Below are 23,768 nucleotides of genomic sequence, written 5' to 3'. Positions count from 1 at the left end.
ATGGCTGTGGCCCTAGGTTGTGCGATCCAGGCATCCTTGAATCAGGGTTCTGTGCTGCAAGACTATGACAATGACAGTGAAGTGTCCCGCCAGCGCTTCAGGCAGTTTCAGTACACAGAAGCAGCGGGTCCTCATGAAGCTTTCAACAAACTCTGGGAGCTTTGCTGTCAATGGCTCAAGCCAAAGATGCGTTCTAAGGAACAAATCCTGGAGCTGCTGGTGCTGGAGCAATTCCTCACTATTCTTCCCACGGAGATAGAGACCTGGGTGAGGGAACATTGCCCAGAGAATAGAGAAAGAGTTGTGTCACTGATAGAAGATTTACAGAGAGAACTTGAGATACCTGAGCAGCAGGTAAGAAAAGATTTTGGGATCTTTGTTATTAGAATGAAAAAGATTCTGCGGCAGTTGGATGTAGGCCATTTTCTCTATGTACATCCCAAGGTTCCTCCACAGGCCCTTTCATGTTTCCCTTCTGCTGGAATCAGCATCTAAGTCAGTGGATCTCAAACCTATCAGACCTTATCCTCACCCTTCCATATAAGACATATTTTGTAATGACTTAGCACCTTTTTTGTTAATCTCCAGTTGCTTTTTTTTCTTTTTGACGTTGTATAGCAACTGTTCAGTAGTAAAGTACTCATCCTCCAATTTAGCATCTTAATGGAGAAAGTATTTATCACACTGCCTGAGAGTCAAGATTTGGGGAGTTGTTTACAAGGTATTTTTAGCTCAGCGTCTTTGTTGGAATTGCTATCATGATGTCTGCAAGCACTGGCAAGAAGTATTTATTTCAGCCCCGTTTAGTGTCTCATACCTGTCATCTCAGTACTTGGGAGACTGAAACAGTAGGATCACAGGTTCAAGAACAGCCTCAGCAATTTAGCAAGGCCCTCTGCAACTTGGGGACACCCTGTTTCAAAATAAAATAGGGTTAAGTTTGTAGCTCAGAAGTAGAATGCCCCTGGGTTCTATCCCCAGGACTACAAAAAAAGTGTCAGTTTCTTGCTGGGGGGATTTATATAGAGAAAAGAGCTTTCCCTTGGAGGTGGTGGCATTTTCCTATGTCTTCTGTTCAGACCACCACATATTGTCTCTGTTTGGAGAGTGCCTGGTCTAGCAGAGGACAGTGTTTAAGGAGGGAACAGGTGCGTCCAACTGAGCAGCAGGGGCGCTGAGTCCTGTGTGGGGAAGGGCCCCACAGAAGATGTGGGCTTCAGGGAAGGTAGAGGCCTGAATAGGAATCTTCCCTAGAGTAGCAGGGCTTTCTGGTTTCCCCTCTTTTCTCTGTCTTCTTGGTTAGGTTTTCCATGTAAGATTTCCCCTAGAATGGTCTAGACATGCTCTGCCCAGCACAGGAGCCACTAGCCACACATAGCCCTTGAGCACTTGAAATGTGACCAGTGCAAATTGAGTGTAGAATACACACCACATGCAGAAGATGTGGTAAATGAGGAAATCGGGTAGGCTATGTCCGCAGCAATTGTTTGGTTGTATGCTGAAATCCTGATGGGTTTATGTTTGTTTAAATGTGTCATGCTATTAAGATTGTCTTCTCCTATTGCTTTTTGTGCATGGCTCCATGTAGGCACTGGAAATTTGAAAATAACATGTATGGCTTTCAGTAGCACTGCTATTGGGCAATGCTTTAATGTACAGTGAGGTCAAACTAGCCCTACTTGCAGTGTGTCTGGACTGTATTGTAATGGATTCTGGTATTCCCCCAGGTCGACATGCATGACATGCTATTGGAAGAACTAGCACCAGTAGGAACAGTACCCATGACACCAAACATGCACCTGGAGTCACCTGCACTCCAGGTAATGGGACCTGTGCAGGAGGCCCCAGTACCAGAGGCCTGGATGCCACAGGCAGGGCCTCAGGAGCTGAACTACGGAGCTGCTGGCGATTGCCAGCCGTATCTGGACCCTGGTAAGGCAAGAGTTTTCTTTCTGCTCTTTTGTTTCTATTGGAGAACTGGAAAGCTCTCAAAAGTTGGAATTGATTTAGAAACACCAATTCTCCAGTAGAAATGGGACACTTGGAAGAAGAGGAGTCAGTGAATCTCAAACCTATCAGACTTTATTTCCCCCTTCCATAAGACATATTTTGTAATGACTTCTTTACTATACACGCATGAAATTTACAAATAATATGAACTACATACACTAGCCAGCATTTTCACAGCTATAATCTAAAGACCTGACCATTGTAACTTAGAGTAAAGATTTATTTGTTCACAGTTTCTGTAAAAATTCCAGGTTCAGTTCAGGTGAGACCAAGGACTGCAGATCTCAGGGCATGGTGGTAAGAAGTAGAGAGAGGGAGACCGCAGGCTTTTTTCTCACATCATGGAGGCGGGAAGCAAGTGAGGGGAGGTAGAAGCATATATAATCTCCAAGGTCACAGTCCCAGGAATCCACCTTCTCCAGCCATATCTTACCAGCTTGGGCCATCACCCAAGTAAATTCATTGTTCACTGTGAGAATACAAATAAGCCCTTCTTCCAACATTTCCACCCCTTTTCCATGAGAGGTGGGGGTCACCCCAAATCCAAAACACTATGCTACCTACATGAATCAAATAAAAGCATTATTATATTGGTCTGTAGCCTTTAGTCCAAATCTGGACTTGGCCTATTTTTATGTTCCTTGTGATTTTTACTTTGTTAAGGTGATACTTTTAATATAGGAGGAAGAAGAAATGAGAGAATAATTACTGCATGAAAAACCTGAAATATATACAGTCTACCTCTTAATAAAAGCAGTTTATTTATCCCGAATCACGTAGAGTCTAGAAAGGATATAAAAGAAAAGAAATGCAGTTTATTATAAATGATTATGTATTTCTACATAAAAATATTTGGCCTTGACTTCATGAGAAGACCTCAGGTAATTGTCAGATGCCTGCATCTCTGCTTAGAGTCACTTTGATGGGTCAATAAGGAATTCAGACCAATATGTCCCAAGTACTATGAGCGATGTTGCTGCTTGTCATATATTTACCCCAAATAGCAAACAAGTTTTGTCAATGGGAACAATTGGTCCTGGAGTCTTCCTTTGATTTTCACTATTGGGCATTTCCAGGAAATCTTAAGTCAAGCTAAAATATGCAAAGATTTCTTGAGTCTGATTAGCAGTATATGGTCTTTATCAGGTATTACTTTGTCATTTGGTGATCCTGGAGATTGAATCAAGGGACACTCCACCTCTGAGGTACATTTCTGGCCCTTTTTATTTTTATACTGAAACAAGGTCTTTTTTTTTTTTTTTTTTTTTTTGGTGGTACTAGGGTTCCTGGAAGCCCTTCTATCTCCGGGCTACACTCTTTTTTTTTTTTTTAATTTGGAAACAGGGTCTCTTAAGCCAGCGCTGCTGGCTTCGAACCTGCGCGATCCTCCTGTCTCTGCCTCCCAAGCGTGGGGATTACAAATGTGTGCCACCACGCCCGGCGAAACAAGGTCTTTTTAGATTGCTGAGACTGCAAAGATTCTGGGCATTGGTCTTTAACTATGAACCTCTTGTCTCAGTCCCTCAAGTACTGTGATTACAGGTGTGCACCACCATGCACAGCTTGCCGGGTGCTTTTGGTGAGAACGAATGTCTGAGAGGGAATTCCACAGTGGCTAGGGACCTAGGAAAACTTGGTGGCATTCTCCTCTGTCTTGTGTTCAGACCATTACATATTGTCTCTGTTTTGAGAATGCATGGCCCAGCAGAGGACAGTGTGTCTGTGAGGAGGGAGCAGGTGTGTCCAGCTGGGCAGCAGGGTCACTGCGTCCTGTGTGGGGAAGGGCTCCACAGGAGCTGTGGGTGTCAAGGTAGGTAGTGGCCTGAATAGGAGTCTTCCCAGGGTCTCTGCCTCCCTAGAGTAGCAGGGCTTTCTGTTTTCCCTTCCTTTCTCTGTCTTCTTGGTTAGGTTTTCCATGTAGGATTTCCCCTAGAATGGTCTAGACATGCTCTGCCCAGCACAGGAGCCACTAGTCACACATGGCCCTTCAGCACTTGAAATGTGACCAGTGCTAATGCAGAAGATGTAGTAAATGAGGAAGACAGGTAGATGCTTTCCGCAGAAATTGTTTGGTTGTATGCTGAAATCCTGATGGGTTTTATGTTTGTTTAAATGTGTCATGCTATTAAGATTGTCCTCTCCTATTGCTTTTTGTGCATGGCTCCCTGTGGCCACTGGAAAATTGAAAATGGCATGTGTGGCTCTCACTTCACTGCTATTGGGCAATGCTTTAAGGTACAGTGAGGGCAAACTACTTCTACTGGCAGTGGGTCTGTACTGTACTGTGATCGATTCTGGTACTTCCCCCAGGTTGACATGAATTTCCCCACATATTTTTAAATAATGGTGAAAAAGAGAAAACTCTGAAATATATTTTATACATACTTTGGTCAGTGCAGAGGTTTATAATGTTTCGATGTTTGCATTACCTCCATTTCATAGTCTGTTTGATAATTCAAAAAAACCCCATTAAATATGTACAGCTACAACAATTGGTAGAACTTAGCTAGTCCTATTAAATTATCAATCTTTCTACATACGCATTTTGATTCTTTCTGTTAATTTGACTTTATATGGATCATATTGAAAATGGCATACATTCAGACTGTGCTTGGTGTCGTCTTCCAGCCCCCACTTCCCCTTCCCCCTTCCCAACAATGAATGTCCAGGTTAAACATGTTACATTTATACTTTTACACATATTTGAATATAGCTTCTCCATTAATCAACCTCAGCCTTCTTCATCTACTACCCTTTCATTTTAGCTTCTCTGTGGTTTCCCCTCCATTATCTGGAGTCCCTCTGAGGGACTCAGAGGGAGGACCAGAGGGACTCCAGATGATTTGATTTTTAATCAATATTTAAGGTACAAAAATCATAAAGTAGCAGTACTAATATTGGTGCTAATATTTTACTCTATAAAGCACACGGAAATGCAGTATATTTAACCAACTATAGGAATAATTGATTGAACGAGTAAAATACACAAATTTGGAGGAGAAGGAAATATCCTGTTTTGTCACTGTTTAATGTGATATAGTGGCTAGATGTAGTGGTGCACACCTTTAATCCCAGTACTTGGGAGGCTGACAGGAAGATCACAGGTTCAACACCTGCTTTAGCAACGTAGTGAGACCCTGTTTCCAAATAAAAATAAAATAGGGCTGGGGGTATAGCTCAGGGGTAGAATGCCCCTGAGTTTAATCCCTAGCAATACAAAAGTTGATGTGGTATACTACTCCCCCGAGTTTAATCCCTAGCAATACAAAAAATGATGTGGTATACTATGCAAAGTAATGCAAGACTTATTATTCCATTATTTAAAGTTTACTTTCATTATTGATTTTTAATGAAAATATCTTGGTATATTGCATGAAAAAATGCTATTGGAAACTGAGCAAAATATACAAGATATTGGCCAAGTGGAGAAAAAATATAAATTAATGGAAGTTGGAGGAGTACAACTATGATGTAGAATGTCCCTGGGTTCAATCCCAGTACCCCCATCTACAAAAAAATAAGAAGCAAGGAAGCTCTGGTCCTAAAAATATAAACTACATCTTACAAACTATATCCTTGAAAATGTGGATTTCATAATTAGTATACCAGAACTGTAACACACTTTGTCAATGGATTTTTTTGTTTCATTTGATTAGGTTTCATTGGAAATGTATATGAGATGTCAAAGATTACATTCTTTTGGTGATGAAGGATGTGAGATAAGAATTTAAAATATAAAACAAATACTGTCTGCAAAGCATTCCTGGTAACTTAAATTTTCCATATTATTCTATTACATGAAAAAATTTACTATAAGCTAATATCTAACCCCCAACTATTATAATGATATTTAATAATGCAGTAGAGTCTTTATGACACAGTCCTTGATAATAGAGCTTAATAAAAGTCATTCTCTAAAATAGGATGTGGGGAAAATTCATCAGTGAAGCCCCTTTTCTGTTAACCTCCAACTGCTTTTTTCCTTCTTGGCATTGTATAGCTACTGTTCAGTAGTAAAGTACTCATCCTCCAATTTAGCAGCTTAATGGAGAAAGTATTTTCACACTGCCTAAGAGTCAGGATTTGGAGAGTTGTTTACAAGGTATTTTTAGCTCAGCATCTTTGTTGGAATTGCAATCCGGACGTCTATAGGCACTGGCAAGAAGCATCTATTTCAGCCCTGTTTGGTGGCTTCTATCTTACACTTGGGAGACTGAGACAGTAGGATCACAGGTTCAAGAGCAACCTCGGCAATTTAGCAAGGCCCTCTGCAAGTTAGGGACACCCTGTTTCAAAATAAAATAGGGCTAGGCGTGTAGCTCAGAAGTAGAATGCCCTTAGGTTCTATCCCCAGTATCACAGAAAAAAAAGTGTCAGTTCCTTGCTAGGGGGAAGTTTGTTGAGAGAAATAGGCTTTTCCCAGAGCAGATAGTCCAAAAGAAAGCACAGGGCATGCCACAAAGTCTTTGGTAACCTAGTCACATACCATCATTTCTACCACATTCTTTTTATTAGAATTAAGCCCCTATGTCCAACTCATACTTCAAGGGAAGAAAATAAATTTATATATCCTGGATTTGATAGGTATTCCAAAATAGATTTAAATTATGTTCCCAACTTCTATATGAATTTGGGAGCATAATTTAAAATTACCATGTGTTCCATGTTTTCTTACATATAAAATTAAGATCCATTCTAAATTAATTTTTAAAGGATGTGATGTAGAGGTCCAAAAATATTTTATTTGCATGTGGATATCAAGTGGCACACTATGATTTGTTGAAAAGGCTATTTTTCTTCATTGAATACCTTTAAAACTTTTGTCACAAATCACTTGATCAACAATTTCCAAAAATGACATTATTGGACTCAGTATTTTGATTGTATTTATCTGTATGTATATTCTTTTGAAAGTACCACACAATCTTGATTGTGATTGTGGTAAATTTTAAAATCTGGAAGTACAAGAGCTCAAACTTTTTTATTTTTATAGATATTATCCAATAATTTATTATCAATATTAAACTATTGTTTTTTAACTTTTTATTGTGAAATATGACAAACATACAGAAAGTTGAATTCAATGAATTATCACAAATCCCATATAACCATTTACCCAGGTTGGATATGAAGTGTTTCTGCCACCCCAGAATCCTTTCCCATATCAGTCCCCTCACCCTCGACCCTCACACAGAGAATTAGTACCTTGAATTTTATGGTATTTGCTTCCATACATTTATGGTTTTATCATACACTTATATATCTAGATATCATATGTTAGTTTTGCATGCTTTTTAACTTAAGAGACATAAATGATTTATGTTCTTTGTGCCTACCTTTTTCCACTTAATATTATTCTTGTGATGTGAAATATATCTATATTATTGGATATAGCTATGCTTTATTCATTTTACTGGAATACGTTATTTAATATACTAACATGATTAATAAAATAATTTATCCACACTGAGTGTTAATAAAACTTGAATTGATTCTAGATTGGTGGGAATTAATACTACTACTATAAACATTCTTGTATATGTCTCTTGGCATATACATGCACATACTTCTTTCTTATTTTTCAAGATTGTTTCATTATTTGGGGTCTGTTACAATTTTATCAATTTCCAGAAGTCCGGATGCTGTTAGGGATTAAGTTAGATATATAGATCAATCTTGGGAGTACTGCCATGTTAACAATACTGAATTTTTGATGCATAAACCTGGAATGCGTTTCCATTTAGATAGGTGTTCTTTATATATTTCAACAGTGTTTTATAGTTTTTGTAGTGTACCTATTCTACAGATTTTATTAATTTTTCTTAAATATTTTATACTCATTAATTTTTTGTGGGTCTGGGGGTGGAACCCAGGGGCATTTGACCTCCGAGCTACACCCCCTGCCCTATTTTTTATTCTTTATTTTGAAACCGGGTCTCACTGAGTTGCAGAGGGCCTCACTAGGTAGCTGAGGCGGTCTGCGAACCGTGATCCTCTAGGTATCAGCCTCCCGAATGCTGGGCTCCATTAATTTTTATTGTCAATGGAATTGTTTTAATTTCATTGGGGATTATTCATTGAAAGTTTATAGAATTAACAGTTGATTTTTTTTACCTATTGATCTTGTATCCTATAAATTACTGAAGTATTTTTTAGTTCTGATTGATTTGTAAGGATTTACTATATACAAAATCATGTCATCTATAAAAAATATAGTTTTACTTAAGTTTCAGTCCAAATACCTTTTCTTTCTTTTTTCTTGCCTAAGTTGCCCTATCCAGAACCTCTAGTTCAATGTTGAATAGAAATGGTGAGGATACACATCCTTGTCTTGCTCCTGATCTCAGGAGAAATTTAGTTTTTCACCATGACTTATTATGTTAGCTGTAGATCTTTCAGAAATACCTATTATCAGTATAGGAATCCTTATATTTCCAGCTTTGTGGGTGTTTTTTTTTAAATCAGGAAGCAGTAATGGTTTTCCTAAATATTTTTTATTGAGTTGATCATGCGGTTTTTACTTGTTATTCTACTATAATGATTCATGACCTTAATTTTTTAAAGTAAAACCATCTTTACTTTCTTAGGATAAATACCTGGCATATAATTCTTAAAATTACTTGCTAGGTTCAGTTTGCTAATATTTTGTTGAAGATTTTCACATCCATATTTTTAAGATATCTTGATTTGTAGTTTCCTTTTCCTGTCTTTATAAGGTTTCATTATCAAAGTAATACTGACCTTATAGCATGAGTTGGAAAGTTTTTCCTTCTGCTTTTTGAAAATAATTGCCATTCTTTTTCTTTTGTCACTTGCACTCTAGATATCATACTTATGAAACTGTTGCCTAATCCAGGGTCATAAAGATTTATATCTAAGCTTCCTTCTTTTGTGGGTAATAAATGTTTAGGTCATTGATATATTTTGTATGTGGTGGGACATAGGGAAACAACAACATTCTTTCAAATGTGAGTATCTATTTGTTCTAGCACCATTTGTCGAGGAAACTATTCTTTACCAACTGAATTTTCTTGACATCTTTTTTTAATTTTTATTTTCTTATAAGTGGTACATATTGAGAGTGGTGTACATTTACATTGTGCTTCATGCCCTTTGCCCTCCCTTTCCCTCCCCCCCAACAGAGACTGTCCAGGTTAATCATGTTGTATTTATGCTATTACACATATTTGTATGTAGCTCCTCCATTGAACAACCACAGCTTTCTTCCTCTCCTATCCTTCCATTCAAGCTTTGCTGAGATTTCCTCTCCATCATCTGGAATCCCTCTGGTATTACCACTACTCCCTAGCTTGGACATATTAGAGAAAATATATGTCCCTTCTCTTTCTGTTCTTGACTAATCTCACTTAACATAATGTTCTCCAGCTCCTTCCATCTTCTTGCAAATGCTATTATTTTATTTTTCTTTATAGCTGAATAGAATTCCATTGTATGTATTTCCCATAATTTTGCAATCCATTCATTTGTTGATGGAGATCTAGGTTTGTTCCATGTTTTGGCTATTACAAACTGTGCTGCTATGAACATGGGTATGCATATGTTAACGTAGTTCTCTGATTTCAAGCCCTTTGGAAATGTACCCAGGATTGGTATAGCCAGATCAAATGGTGGATCTATTCCCAGTTTTCTAATAAATCTCCATACTGATCTCCATAGTGGCTGAACTACTTTGCACTCCCACCAACAGTGTAAAAGAGCTCTTCTTTCCCAACATCCTTGCCAGGAATTGTTGTTGTTTGATTTCTTCATGATTGCTACTCTGATTGACATCTTTATCAAAATAATTGACCTTAAATGAAAAAGGCTTGTTTCTTGACTCTCACATTGAATATATCTTTCTTAGCCACTGGAATGAGTTGGAAAATATTCCATTTTCTTTTATTTTCAAGAAGAGATTATGTAGAATTGGTGTTAATTCTTTTTTAAATTTTTGGCAGGATTCACCAGTGAAGCTATCTAGGTTTGAACTTTTCTTTGTAGAAAGTGGTTTGATTCCTAATTAAATTGCTTTATTAGTTATGCATCTATTCAAATTTTCTGTTTCTTTGCGAGGCAGTTTGGACAGTATATGTAGTTTTAAGATTTGTTATATTTCATTTAAATTATCTAATTTTCATACATTTGTTTTTAGTATTTCTTTATAATCCTTTTTATTTCTGTAAGGTTGGTGGTAATGTTCTCTTCTTCATTTCTGATTTTGTTACGAGGTGGGAGATTTTAAAATGATTTTGTACAGCCTCATTCCTTACTTACCTGCCTGGAAAACATTAAAGCAAAAATACAAATGGTGAATACAAGTTTTTTATTTAAATACATGAAAAGGCAACATGTGAGAAGGTCCGTGAAGAAAGGGAAAAGGGCCACACTCCAGGGGAAATCATTTGTGATGGGCAATTCCTGGGAATGGAAAGGTGGCCCAGGACAATGTGGTTATCCTCCAGAGACAAGGTCAGGAGCAGTTCGTTTCAAGGAAAAGAAAAAATGGTGTGGAGTCTTCCATGTGTCAGTGTTTTATTACACTGGATACCTTATTTATACATATTACATTTTAGCGTGATTGACTGCCCTTTACATGTCACATCCTAGTGATCCTGTGTTGTTTCTCCTCCCTCTTTCCATAAGGGAGGGGTTAAAGTGAGCAAGGCTCTGATGGTAGACTTATAGTTCATCTCAGCCAACCTCATCTGCTAATGTGTAGGTAAATACCTAGCATCTGTAGTAAATTGAGTTTTCTTTTTTTTCTTGGCCAGTATAACTAAAGATTTGTCAGTTGCCAACTTTGTTCAATAACTTTCTCTATTGATTTACAGTTCTCTATTTCATTCAATTCTGCTCTAATTGTTATGTTTCCTAGTTGTTTTAAGTTTACTTTGCTCTTCCTTTTCTCATATTTTAAGGTGGAAATCTAGGATCTATCTGAGATTTCTTTCCTTTGTAATACAGGCATTCAGGGTTGTAAATTTTCCTCTAACCACTGCTTTATGTTACATCTCTTGAGTTTTAACATGAGCTGTACTCATTTTCATCTGACTCAAAATATTCATAATTTCTTGTTTGATTTCATCTTTGATTAGTTACTTAGAAGTGTGTCATTTGATTACCAAATATTTGTGAGATGGTCAAATTTCTTTATTCAGTTCTAACTTCATTCTATTTTGGTGGGAGAATATACTTTGTAATCATGATCTTTTTAGATTTTGGAACATTTGTTTTGTGGTATAGCATCTGACCTGTCCTGGATAATTTTCTACATGCATTTTAACGAATGTGGATGTTGCTGTTGTTTGTTGGAGCATTCTATGAATGTCCGCTATGCTTAGTTGTCAAATCTCCTATATCTTCTATTGTTAATCTTCTACCTAGATTTTCTATCCACTAATGCAGGAGTTATTGAAGTGTTCAACTACTGTAGAATAATTGACCAGTTCTACTATTTCTGTCAGTTTTTACTTCAGGTATTTTGGTACTCTGTAATAAACTGCATACATGATTATAATTGTTATATCTTCCTTATATATTGATTATTTTAGCAGTATAAAATGATCTTCTTTATGTAAAAGATATTTGTTTTAATATATGTTGTCCAGCTCTCTTATGGATGCTATTTATAGGATATATATTTTTCCATTTCTTTATTTTCAGTCTATTTGTATTTTTTAACCTAAAGTATGCCTCCTGTAGGTGCTGTATATAAATGGATCTTTTAAAAAACCCAGCTGGTTATGGTGGCACACACTTGTAATCCCAGCATTTGGGATGCTGAGAAAGGAGGATCCAGGTTCACGGCCAGCTTCAGCTACTTAGGGAAGCCCTTTGCAACTCAGTGAGACCCTATTTCAAAATAAAGAATAAAAAATAGGGCTGGGGATGTAGCTTGAAGGTAGAATGCCCCTGGGTTCCATCCCCAGTATGGCAAAAAGAAAAATGAATAAATAAAATCCAGTTTGATACTCTTTCATTTTAATTGAATTGTTTAATTTATTCAAATTTAATCTTACTTTCATTTGTTTTGATTTACATTTGCCATCTTACTTTTTTCCATATGTCTTATGTGTTTTTGTTCTTCTCTCCTCCTCTTACTGCTTTGTTTTGCATTGAGTAAATAATATTTCTGATGAGAATTCAAATTTTGATCTCATTGGAGTTCCCTTGTAACTAATAAGTCATTTTTCTCTTCCTGTTTTTCAAGATTTTATCCTTCTGTGTAGTTTTTAAAAATCTTTACTATGATGTATTTTTCAGTTTTTCCTACTTGGAATTCATTGAGACTCCAAGACATGTAGTTTAATATTTTTCACTGTTCTTGGGTAATCTGAGATCATTATTTCTTTGAATGTTTTTCTGCTCCCTTCCAGAAAATACCTGTCATTCCAGGGTGACTGTGCATACCCAAGTATGTGCTTTCAAAGGAGTAATTTTAGATTAACATTGATTAATTATACTTAGCATGACTGGGGACAGACTTCACTAAAATTACCCAGTCATTCACTAGACAACAGTGAAGAGACTTGAGGGGATGACAGAATTACTATATTATCTAAAATGTCTAGTTTACTACAAAAAATGTGGCATGCATGTGCACAGCAAAGTATGATCTGTAAATTTTACTTTGGTACTGGGAATTAAACCTAGGTGCATTATATCTCTGAGCTACATCTCCAGCCCTGTTTTATTTATTTGGAAACAAGATTTCATTACGTTCCTGAAGGCCTTGCTAAGTTACTGAAGCTAGCCTCAAACCTGCAATCCTTCTGTCTCAGCATCCCAAGTACCACGATTATAGTCATGTTCCACTATTCCCAGAAAGTATGATTTATATTATGTGGCGGAAGTGGGGAGAGCAGGTAACAGGATTTGCTCATGAATGTGACTAGATGCCAGATTTAACAGGCAGCAAAGACTTCAAAGTGGCAGCTAGCATATATTCCAAGACCTTGAGAAAATCACTATTAAAGAAGCAAAGAAAGTTAATTAAATGAAAATATCACATTGAATAGAGAATCTCAACACAGAGCAATTATAAAGACAAATCAAATGGAAATTCTAGGGTTTAAAAGTATAAAAATTGTTAGTCTTCTATTACTGTAACAAATACCTGAGATAAACTTACAAAGAGGGTGTATTCATTTCGAGTCACCCCCTCATGCCATTTTGGCATGGAGCTGTATTTCTATTCTCTGTATTTCTATCTTTTTTTTTTTTTTTTGGTGGTACTGGGGGTGGAACCCAGAGGCTTTCTACCTCCAGACTATACTCCCAGACCTTTTTTATATATATATTTTATTTGGAAACAGGATCTCACTAAGTTGCTGGAAGCCTCACTGAGTAGCTGAGGCTGGCTTCGAACCCATGCGATCCTCCTGTCTCAGCCTCCCAAGCGCGGGGATTACAAGCGTGCGCTACCACGCCCGGCTATTTCTATCTTTCTAATAAACTTCTTTAAATCTTCAAAAGAAAACTTACAAAGAGAAAAATGTTCATTTTGACTCACAGGTTTTGAGGTTTCAGTCTATAATCTAGAGGCTTCGTTGCTTTGGGGCTTGTGTCATAGCCCCAGTGCATCATGGTAGAACAAAGCCATTCACCTCATGGCCAGAAAAAAAAGAAAGAGGAAGAGATGAGCATCTCAAACTTTCCCTTGAAGGCATCCCCCAATGACCTAACATCTCTCAGTAGGTCCTGCATCATAAAGTTTCCACTACCTACACTTAAATTCAAAGTCTCAACTGAAATAATTCCAGTATACAGGTTCCTGACGTTTACCTCTCTTTTTTCACTCAGCATTCAATAGCACTATTTCCCATTTTTAGTGTAATAAAATTTCATAAAGATTTGCTTTATATTTTCGCTCTAACCTAAATGAACTTATTTTCAAAACAGATGCAGAAGCAAGTTGGTGCATAGATTTCACTACACAATTGATTCATTCACCTTCCAAGAGATTGTAGTCTTGAAGTTAGTACAAAAGGGTGCTCTCCTAATTTTTATTCTGTTCTTTCCTTTTGAAGAAGACTCTTTTGAATCCAGGTGAAGTAATAGGAATTGAGGAGGCAGTAGTATTAAGAGGCCATGTGTCCAATAATTGAGCCAAATTTTTGAGAAAAAAAACCGTGATGAACCAAAATTTTCTTTTTTCCTATGAGCAGGATATCCATTACCAAAGCTTGATGTGAGCTTCCCACTAGAGCATAGAGAAGAGCCATGGGTGAAGGAATTACAGGATTCCAAAGAAATGAAACAATTACTCGATTCTAAGATAGGTAAGTAGTTTTTTATTGATATACTGGGGATGAAGGAAAAGAAAAAATTCAGACTTTTTTGTGGTACTAGGGACTAAACCCAGGGGCATTCTACCTCCAAGCTTTATCCCCAGCCCTATTTTATTTTATTTTTAAAAACAGGGTCTTGTTCAGTTCATGAGAATGTCACTACTTTTGGAGGGACTCCTCAAACCTGTGATCATTCTGTCTTAGCCTCCCTAGAACTCAGATTATAGCCATGTACCACCACACACAGCTGAAAAATTCAAACTTAATTGGGGCAAACAACTTTGGAATTCCATTTAGGAATTTCTATATTGCTGCTAATGGTTTAATGCGACTCTTAATTTTCCTTCATTTACTTTTTTCTTTGGAACACAATAACATTGGTGATTTCTTTTCCTTCTCTTAGGTTTTGAGATCGGTTTGGAAAATGAAGAGGATGCTTCGAAACAGAAAAAACTGGAGAATATGTATCCATTTATTGTACCTTTAGAGGGGAATGCTCTCCATGGTCCCATTCTGCAGAAAGACTATGTACAGTTAGAAAATCAATGGGAGCCACCCCCAGAGGACTTACAAACAGATTTAGCAAAACTAGTAGAACAACAGAACCCCCCTCTAGGAGAGATACCTGAGAGCTCTAACCAGGAAGAACCTCTCAACCCTAGGCCCCAAAAGAAAAAAAGTCCAGGAGAAAAGCCTCATCGATGTCCTCAGTGTGGAAAATGTTTTGCTCGAAAGTCACAACTTACTGGACACCAGAGAATTCATTCAGGAGAGGAACCTCACAAATGCCCTGAATGTGGAAAAAGATTCCTTCGTAGTTCAGACCTTTATAGACACCAACGACTTCACACAGGGGAGAGACCCTATGAATGTACTGTATGTAAAAAGCGATTCACTCGGCGGTCACACCTTATTGGGCACCAGAGAACTCATTCTGAAGAAGAAACCTATAAATGCATAGAGTGTGGGAAAAGTTTTTGCCATGGATCCAGTCTAAAAAGACACCTGAAAACTCATACAGGTGAAAAACCTCATCGATGTCATAGCTGTGGGAAAAGTTTTAGTCGACTGACAGCCCTTACTTTACACCAGAGAACACATACTGAAGAGAGACCTTTTAAATGTAATTATTGTGGGAAAAGCTTTAGACAGAGACCAAGCCTTGTCATTCATTTAAGAATCCATACAGGGGAGAAGCCATACAAGTGTAGTCATTGTTCTAAAAGCTTCAGACAGAGAGCAGGCCTTATTATGCACCAAGTCACTCACTTTAGAGGACTTCTTTAACAATTTTTAAGGGAAACAGGTCCTATAGAAATTAACACTAACTCAAAAAATTGTTAACCTTTAGCAGCCTATTTGTCTTCTAAGAAGCTTTTTGTTTGACCTTGTAAGAATAGTGAGGGTTTTTTGGGGGGTAGGGAGACTAAGGCTATTTTTAACTCATCTTCCAAGGTATATGAGTTCTAGAGTATCCACCTATTTTTGCAGTTGTCCTAGCTGTGATTTATTCTGTCTCCACATCTCTTTTTTCTTATAATGAAAAACTTTGTGTTACAAGGCAAACATTTCATAAGTCTAAGCATAAAGCATATAGATGGTGACAGTCCTTTTAAGAGTGTGGTGAATATAATGGATAATCATGGCCATCTGACATTATATGAGTACCATACTTATTCTTCTGTGTAATTAGAAGTTTTGTATGTGTGGAGCGTGGTACTGGGGACTGAACCTAGGGGCATTCTACCTCTGAGATACACCCCAGCCCTATGTTATTCTTTTTTATTTTTATGTGAACATATTGAAATGGCATACATTTAGAATGTGCTTGGTGCTCTCTCCCCCTCCCCCATTCCCCCAATGAATGTCCAGGTTAATCATGCTATATTCATACTTTTACACATATTCAGATGTAGCTCCTGCATTAATCAACCTCACCCTTCTTCCTCTCCTATCCTTCCATTCTAGCTTTTCTGAGATTTCCCCTCCATTATCTGGAGTCTCTCTGGTGTCTCCATAGTTTGGGCATATTAGAGAAAACATATGTCCCTTCTCTTTCTGTGCTTGGCTGATCTCACTTAGCATAATGTTCTCTAGTTCCTTCCATCTTCTTGCAAATGACATGATTTTGTTCTTCTTTATAGCTGAATAGAATTCCATTGTGTGTATTTCCCATAATTTTGTAATCCATTCATATGTTGATGGAAATCTAGGTTGGTTCCATATTTTGGCTATTTTGAAATAGGATCTTGCTGAGTTGTAGAGGGGCTTGCTAAGTTTCTGAGGCTGGCCTTGAACCTGCGATCCTCCTGTTTCATCCTCTGGGATTATAAGCATGTACCATCATGCCTGGCTTCTGCTGTGTAATTATTAAAGGTGACTATATTAACTCAAAGCTTTAGATGTGCCCTAGGTGGCAAGAAGAGACAGTAAATTTTGTCAAACAATAAAAATGTGTCCAAAACACAAGGATGAAGGGGGATGTTATTTGCCTGATGAGAATTGTGTTATTTTCACTGAAATTTTAATATTTAAGATTTTACCTTTTACTTTTGAATTTTATAACATTTCCAGTCTGCTGAGTTGACAGTCTGTTGTGATGGTGTTTAGAGGGGCATATTAATTTGGTAGTTAAATACTAGGTCTGGAAGAATCCACATGATAGTTAAAGTATACAAGTAGAGTCTAATTTCAGTTGACTGAAAAACCAGTATCCATGGCTTTTCACTCTCTTTGGTATTTACTTGTCTTACAGTGCTTTGAAATTTTACCAATTTTTAATTCAGTATTTCCATAAGTATGTGTCTTAGAATATTTCGTTCTGAAGGATATCCTGCAAATAAGTTTGGAAAGTGTTTCCTGCATTCCCCCTTCCTAGATTCATAATGCACATCAGTGTGTGAGGATCTCAGAATCATCTAGTAAAGGAGGATAAAGAACCTCTTTGTAGTCAATGTTTTCCGAACTTATTTGACCCCAGAATCTTTTTCATTTATACCTAGTAATAAATTAAAGAACTAATATTCTAAATATATCCCTTGGAACACACTGCCTTAAACAAATACTTCTATAGTTATCAGTATAGTCCTCTCACTCCCAAGCTATTATCTCCAATTGTTTAAAAGGTATTTTGAAAAATTCTTTAGAAATATACATCTTTTCTATAATATAGACACATGTACAAATCACTTCAAGGAGGCAAAGATTGCTAATTCAAATAATTTGTAAGTTTCTTAGTGATTCACAACCTCTTTGAAATTTACTCATAACACACATACACACACACACACACACACACACACACACACACTCATTATTGTAAGGAGGCAAAGGTCTCTAATTCAGATTAGTTAATAAATTGCCCAGGATTATCAACCTTTTTAAATTTATTCTTATAATTAGAAACACACACACACACAGAGTTACTACTTATATAAGCATTCTCATATAATCATGGTAACAATTCAAATTCCCTTAGTGAGGGAAGAAATCTTACTATCAGATAAAGCTATTAGTATGTGAAAATATTCATAGAGCCTAATTCCTTGTTATAAGATATAAGAAATGGCACATTCAAGCATTTTCCCTTTATGAAGATATCCAGTCACCTTTTTTTAAACTAGAACTAGGGAAAGTATATCTCTTCCATTGCATTGAAGTTCTTGGAAGTGATACATAAGTATTTGGGGTTACCTACTATATACCTAATGAGTCATGTTCTAAGCTTAATGGAAGCTAGTAAAGAAATAAAATTCATAGGTCAGGCTCATAAAGAACTTATAATATCTCTAGTTGAACAAGTGTTGGGAAACAAATGGAGAACAATCCAAGAGAGTTTGTAATTAAGTGCCAAATTATATCAAGTGCCACAGTCAGGATGTATCTTTAATTCTTGATGTCTAGGTCCCTGTATGATGCTGCTATAAGTCTGGGGTTAAAATTGAGATCTCAGTAGCAATAACCATGTAACACGGGAGGAGTCTGAATGTAGAGATGAAAAATACAGAATGTAACGGCTTCTCTTTTCTCTCTTATGGGATTGCATTCAAACCAGAACAGTGCCTTATATCGAATTTGCCCAACTGCTCTGTATTTATACGATATTTTAATAAAGTGAAAATGTGTATGCTCTTCCTGATTCTCTTGCATTAAGTAATTCTTTGGACAACTTAGAGCTATTTCCCTGAACAATGCCAGCAAATGCCACAATTTACTATTTCCCATCCTAAGTTGGAAACACTTTTCTGTCTACAACCATAGTGCTATAATTAAGCAGTTTTAGCTACTGGAGTTAGTTGCAATCATTATACAAGCTCCCTCCTTCCCCTCATTATCAACAACACATATGACTAGACTTTTACAAGGTAGATAACATCTAGTATTCATTTCTGTTGCAGTGCCCTAGCACTGTATAAGCATTAATATTTGTGGCATTGACTCAAAATGCATATGAAGTAGTTCTTGGAAATAGATTATAGTTAAAACATTACATGAATGTGCTTCATTAGGATACATATCATACCTACCTCCTAACCATTATGAAGGGCAAAGCCCAATACCTACCTCATAAGTACTATGAAGATTAAATAAATTTTGTTCAGTATACAGTATATTACATAGTATAAGCTGTTAATAAATACTAAGCACGATATATTTTCATTCATTGTTGTTTATATAATAAAAGCATTTAAGGTTATAAATTTTCTTTTTTGGATATTAATCTCATTTTTATTTTTTATTTTTAAAAATTTTTATTGATGTACTAATGGAATACAATATGGTAGAAGCATACATGTACAGATCACTCATTTTGCCCTTCCCCAATTCCTACCTCATTCCCTCCTCCTCCCTCCTTCTCATGTTTGACTTAGTGATTGACTTTGATATGTTTATACATCACGTACATTAGGAAATTTCTCCCCTCATCCTCATTTATTATAGGTTTTCTTCTAAATATATCTTTGGTCATATTCCATAATTCTTTATATAATGTTTTTATTGATGATTTCAAGTTTGCTTGTTACTGTTGTTTCCATTTTTTTTTAATATAACAATTTTTTTATTGAACATAAATAGTATACATTTACACTATATTTGGTGCCCTCCCCCCCGCCCACATTTCCCCCCCCACACACACCAATGGTTGTCCAGGTTAACCATGTCTTATTCATAATTTTACACATGTTCAAGTGTAGACCCTTATTAATCGAGACCGGCCTTCCTCCTCTCCTATCTTACCATCCAAACTTAGCTAGTATTTCCCCTTCAATATCTGGAGTCCCTCTGGTATTCTTTGTGTTTCCTAGTTTGGGCATATTAGAGGAAACATATGTATCTTCTTCTTCTGTGCTTGGCTGATCTCACTTAACATAATGTTCTCCAGGGCTTTCCATCTTCTTTCAAATGATATAATTTTGTTCTTCTTTATGGCTGAATAGAATTCCATTGTGTGTATTTCCCATAGTTTTGCTATCCATTCATCTGTTGATGGTGATCTGGGTTGGTTCCATATTTTGGCTATTACAAATTGTGCTGCTATGAACATAGGTATGCATATGTTGCTGTAGTTCTCTGAATTCAACTCCTTTGGAAAGATACCCAGGAGTGGTATAGCTGGATCATATGGTGGATCTATTCCCACCTTTCTTAGGAATCTCCACACATGTTGTTTCCATTTTAATTCCCCCTTTGACCCAAGAGCTCTACAGTGTTACTATTTTCCTTTTAACTTTGGGTTTAGCTGTATCGTGATAAAAAAAAGTTTCATTATATTTCTACTTTTAAAGATGATTTTTAAGAAAAACATTTGATAAGATTTTGTAGGTATCCTAAAGACTTTAGAAAATTAGAGTTTTATTTATGGATGCAAACTTAGGATATAATATTTGGCCTCTCGGTTACTTGAATAACTTTAAAATTATTCTTGTGAAGGGACAGTGACATAAAAATTGGGTTGCTCCACTTTTTGCTTCTCTGTATTTTTGTACTTCCCCTTCCCCTAGTAAGAGGTCTTTCTCTTTTGTTATGTTCTATGGATATTATGCAGAAGTTGTTCATAGCTGCCTGAGTATTGAGGCAACTAGGAAACACAGGAAATTAAAGGACCTAGGAGAGACCTATCCTTTTCAAACCCGGCTAAGTGCACTTTCCTTAATGATACTATAGTTGTTTGTCTTCTTGAAAACAGAGAAAATCTACAAGAGAAGCCTTGAGAATTTTATAACTTGGATTCTCCTGAATTAGCAGGGCATGTTTCCTACTGTGTCAAGGATGTTCATCTGGGACAGCAGAGAAAATGCAGGAGAATCTGTCACCACTGAGTCTACTGCTAGGGGATGGGAGAGAGCCACTGCCCTGCACTGCAGATCCCATAGCATTCTGGAGGAAGAGATCTGACTATTAGTGTTCTGAGGTAGGCCAAATATTCTCACAAATATCCAGAGCTCACCCTAAGCCCTGGCCTGACCCGAACTTCTTTTGCTGCACCTGTGCTTCAGGTGTGCAATTGATTGGAAAGAGAATTCATTTCTTAGCCTCTCCTTGGCATTAATAATTTTCTTAGCTCTTACTTCTTGGGTTTTAACTATTGAGATGAGGGTAGATTCCTTTCTCTCCTCAGTGATATATAGGTTAGCTTTTATCAAGTTTTTTGCTGATTTAATTGTCAAGCAGGACTTCTCTGAGATCTAGTTAATACTAATTTCTCCTATGATATTAGAGTATCACAAAAATTCTTCATATATTTTAAATATTTACTTAATGAACATTGGTGTCACCTAGTACAAAAATATGAATGACTGCAAGTGACTAAAAATGTAAAATCTGATGTCTTCTCTGAATATTAGACCATAACTGTTGCCTTTGGAAGAGGCCTTTTTACTCTTACTTTGACATCTATAGTAAATCTTTAGCCATATCTCTACAGTACATTCCCTTCCTATGAAAGTAGTACAGCAGGAGTCAGGCAGGTAAAGTAGTAAGAGTGTTCTCACCTTGGCCTGGAGTGGTGACACACTTAATTTGCATTGTTTCCTGGAACAGTTCATCCTGGGAAACATGCATTCCCTTATCCTAAGATATTACCACCCTCACACACTCACCAAAGGAAGAGGAAAAAGGGAAAGAAGTGTAGAATTCTTATTTTGATTCCTTCATTTTCAACCTGAGAAATAGTATAATTTGCACTGAAACATTTTGTGTGTATCAAAAAATTACCTTGGCAAAATCTCTAGGTCTTAATTTCTTCACGTGTAGTGATAGTTTTAAAACATGTCTGTAAATTATTTTTCTGTTTTTCTATCAAGAAGTGGAATGTATGTCCTCTGCTCTTAAAGCAGGGTAGGCTTGTGACTGTTACAAAGGAATTCAGCAGAAGTAATGCTATGTTAGTTCTGAGGTGAGGTCATTAAAAACTTTGCATTTTCCATCTTGTTCATCAGAAGCACTTATTCTTTCATCCCATCCAAGAAGTCTATTAACTTTGTTTTATTGGCACTGGGATTGAACCCAAGGTTATTCTATCTCTGAGCTACACTTCCAGGCTATTTATTTATTTATTAAATAAGGTCTTGCTAGATGGCTGCAAGTCTGGCTAAGTTGCGGAGGCTGGCCTCAAACCTGTGGTCTTACTGTTTTAGCCTCCCAATTATGAAAATTCCAGGCTGCACCAACACACCCAGGGGCTTCAATTCTTAAGGTAATAAAGGAATCAAACTAGCAGGAGATATGATAGTTAAAATATTTGCAACAAACAACAAAATAATATTGTTCTAAAATACATGGACCAAAAACTGACAGAATTCAAGTGCAAAATGGAAAATTCAATAAAAATAGTTGGAGACTTCAATATCCCTGTTTCAATTATGAGCAGAACTAGGCAAAAGATCAATAAGTAAATAGAAAACTCAAGCAGTGCACCACCCAAAAACAGTAAGAAAGCACATATTTTTCAAGTACACACAAAATAGTTTCCAAAATAGATCATATGCTAAACCATAAAAAGCCTCAATAAATTTAAAGAAGTGAAATCATACAAATATGTTGTCTGGCTACAATGGAATGAAATAAGTGAATAAGAGAAATTTAGAAAACTGATGAATACATGGAAATTAAACAATATATTCCTAAATAACTATGTCCTCAAAGGATGCATTACAAAAATAAGTAAAAGTAAATGAAAATGAAAAGTAAACATACTAAATCTTACGCGATACAACTAAAGCAATTTTTTTGTGTTTAGAGGATTTCTTTTTCTAGTCTTCAAAACAAGCTAGAATTTTCATGCAGATTTCTTTTAATTGCTAATTGTAACATCTGTCCTTGGGGCCCAGCCACATGGAGGCTAGAGGTGTCAGCCCCAAGCAATCAGTGGTGATTTAGTTAATTGGGCAGGCATACTTCTAAACATAGAGTACTGACCAGTTCCCACCCCTGCTCTATGCTTCTTGCTTTTTGTTCTGGGATGCAGGGCACTGCCTGTGAGGAATGGGCTTTGCTGTTTGCCTCACTCAGGGGAGCGAGGGGTCATTAGCAGTGGTAACAGCAGCTACTGGGTTGTCCCCAAAAGGAAGTGCTGGGTCTCCACAGGCTCCAAGGAGACCAGATGATTGAGTTGTGCATTCCAAGTGCTTCCAATCCAGTTTCTGGCTTAGGCCTGTAGAAGATGAGTCCTGCGTGAAGCTAGAGTGAGGGCCAGGGTGCTTGAGTGTGCCTGGTCTGGTCACATGGGGCCTGACACTGGCAGACAGAACCTCAGAATCACTGGTGTCTGGGGATAGCAGGATTCAGAACACCATAGGAAGGACCATATGTGGTGAGTAGTAATCACCCTGGGTGTGGCAAGCTCCCTGGCTGCCACACCTCATGGAGTCTCTGTGGGGCACAGGGGTCATATCTCACTATTTGTAACTAGTCCTGAGGCTTCTCCATCACCCCATTCTCTGCTGCCTGCCTGAAAGTAAGCTGGGAAAGTAGAAGTTTCTAGTTGGTACCACCATGGAGGGGCATGTGACCAAAGCTCTTTCACAGACCCCTGGTTCAAACTAGACCTCAGGAGAGTGCCATCTATACCCATGGCCACACTCCTACCCCTGGCACTCTCCCCTCCTGCTCCTCAGTCCTGCGGACCTCCACAAGCCCCCCACCCCGCCCCCGCAGCCCAACTTTGAGTCCTATGTCTTTGGGCAAACGGTAGCCTTTGGCTGGATGGGGAACTGAGGACCCAGAGATAAGAACCATCCCCTCCTCCCCAGTTCATAGCCTTGGGGGAGAGAGACAGCTGGTGGGAAGATGCAGTACATTGTTACCCATGTGGTGGGAAGTAAGTCTGGAAAGGGTTTCTGGGGTATCAGGCCAAGGTGGAGCCAGGGGCAAGTTGCCTGGAACTGGCTGCCTCTTCAAAAATCATACCTCCATTCTTTTCCACTGATCTTCCTTTTGTCTCAACCTTCGATCTCAGTACACAGCCAG

The 23,768-nt window shown here is 37.4% G+C and overlaps 1 protein-coding gene across 1 annotated transcript; it reads left to right on the top strand.

The window, feature by feature from the left end:
• ZNF449 (zinc finger protein 449) lies at nt 1-23,516 on the top strand (the record flags this gene model as incomplete). Its single annotated transcript, XM_080718935.1, has 6 exons — nt 1-354; nt 1,728-1,932; nt 14,178-14,291; nt 14,704-15,423; nt 21,226-21,268; nt 23,417-23,516. 6 exons carry the CDS (start codon nt 1-3, stop codon nt 23,514-23,516), a joined length of 1,536 nt encoding a protein of 511 aa, XP_080575061.1.
• Between the last annotated feature and the right edge of the window lie 252 nt (nt 23,517-23,768).

Source organism: Muscardinus avellanarius (assembly GCF_963383645.1).
Source record: "Muscardinus avellanarius genome assembly, chromosome: X".
Lineage (NCBI taxonomy): Eukaryota > Metazoa > Chordata > Mammalia > Rodentia > Gliridae > Muscardinus > Muscardinus avellanarius.
This window is presented reverse-complemented; position numbering and strand designations above follow the sequence as displayed.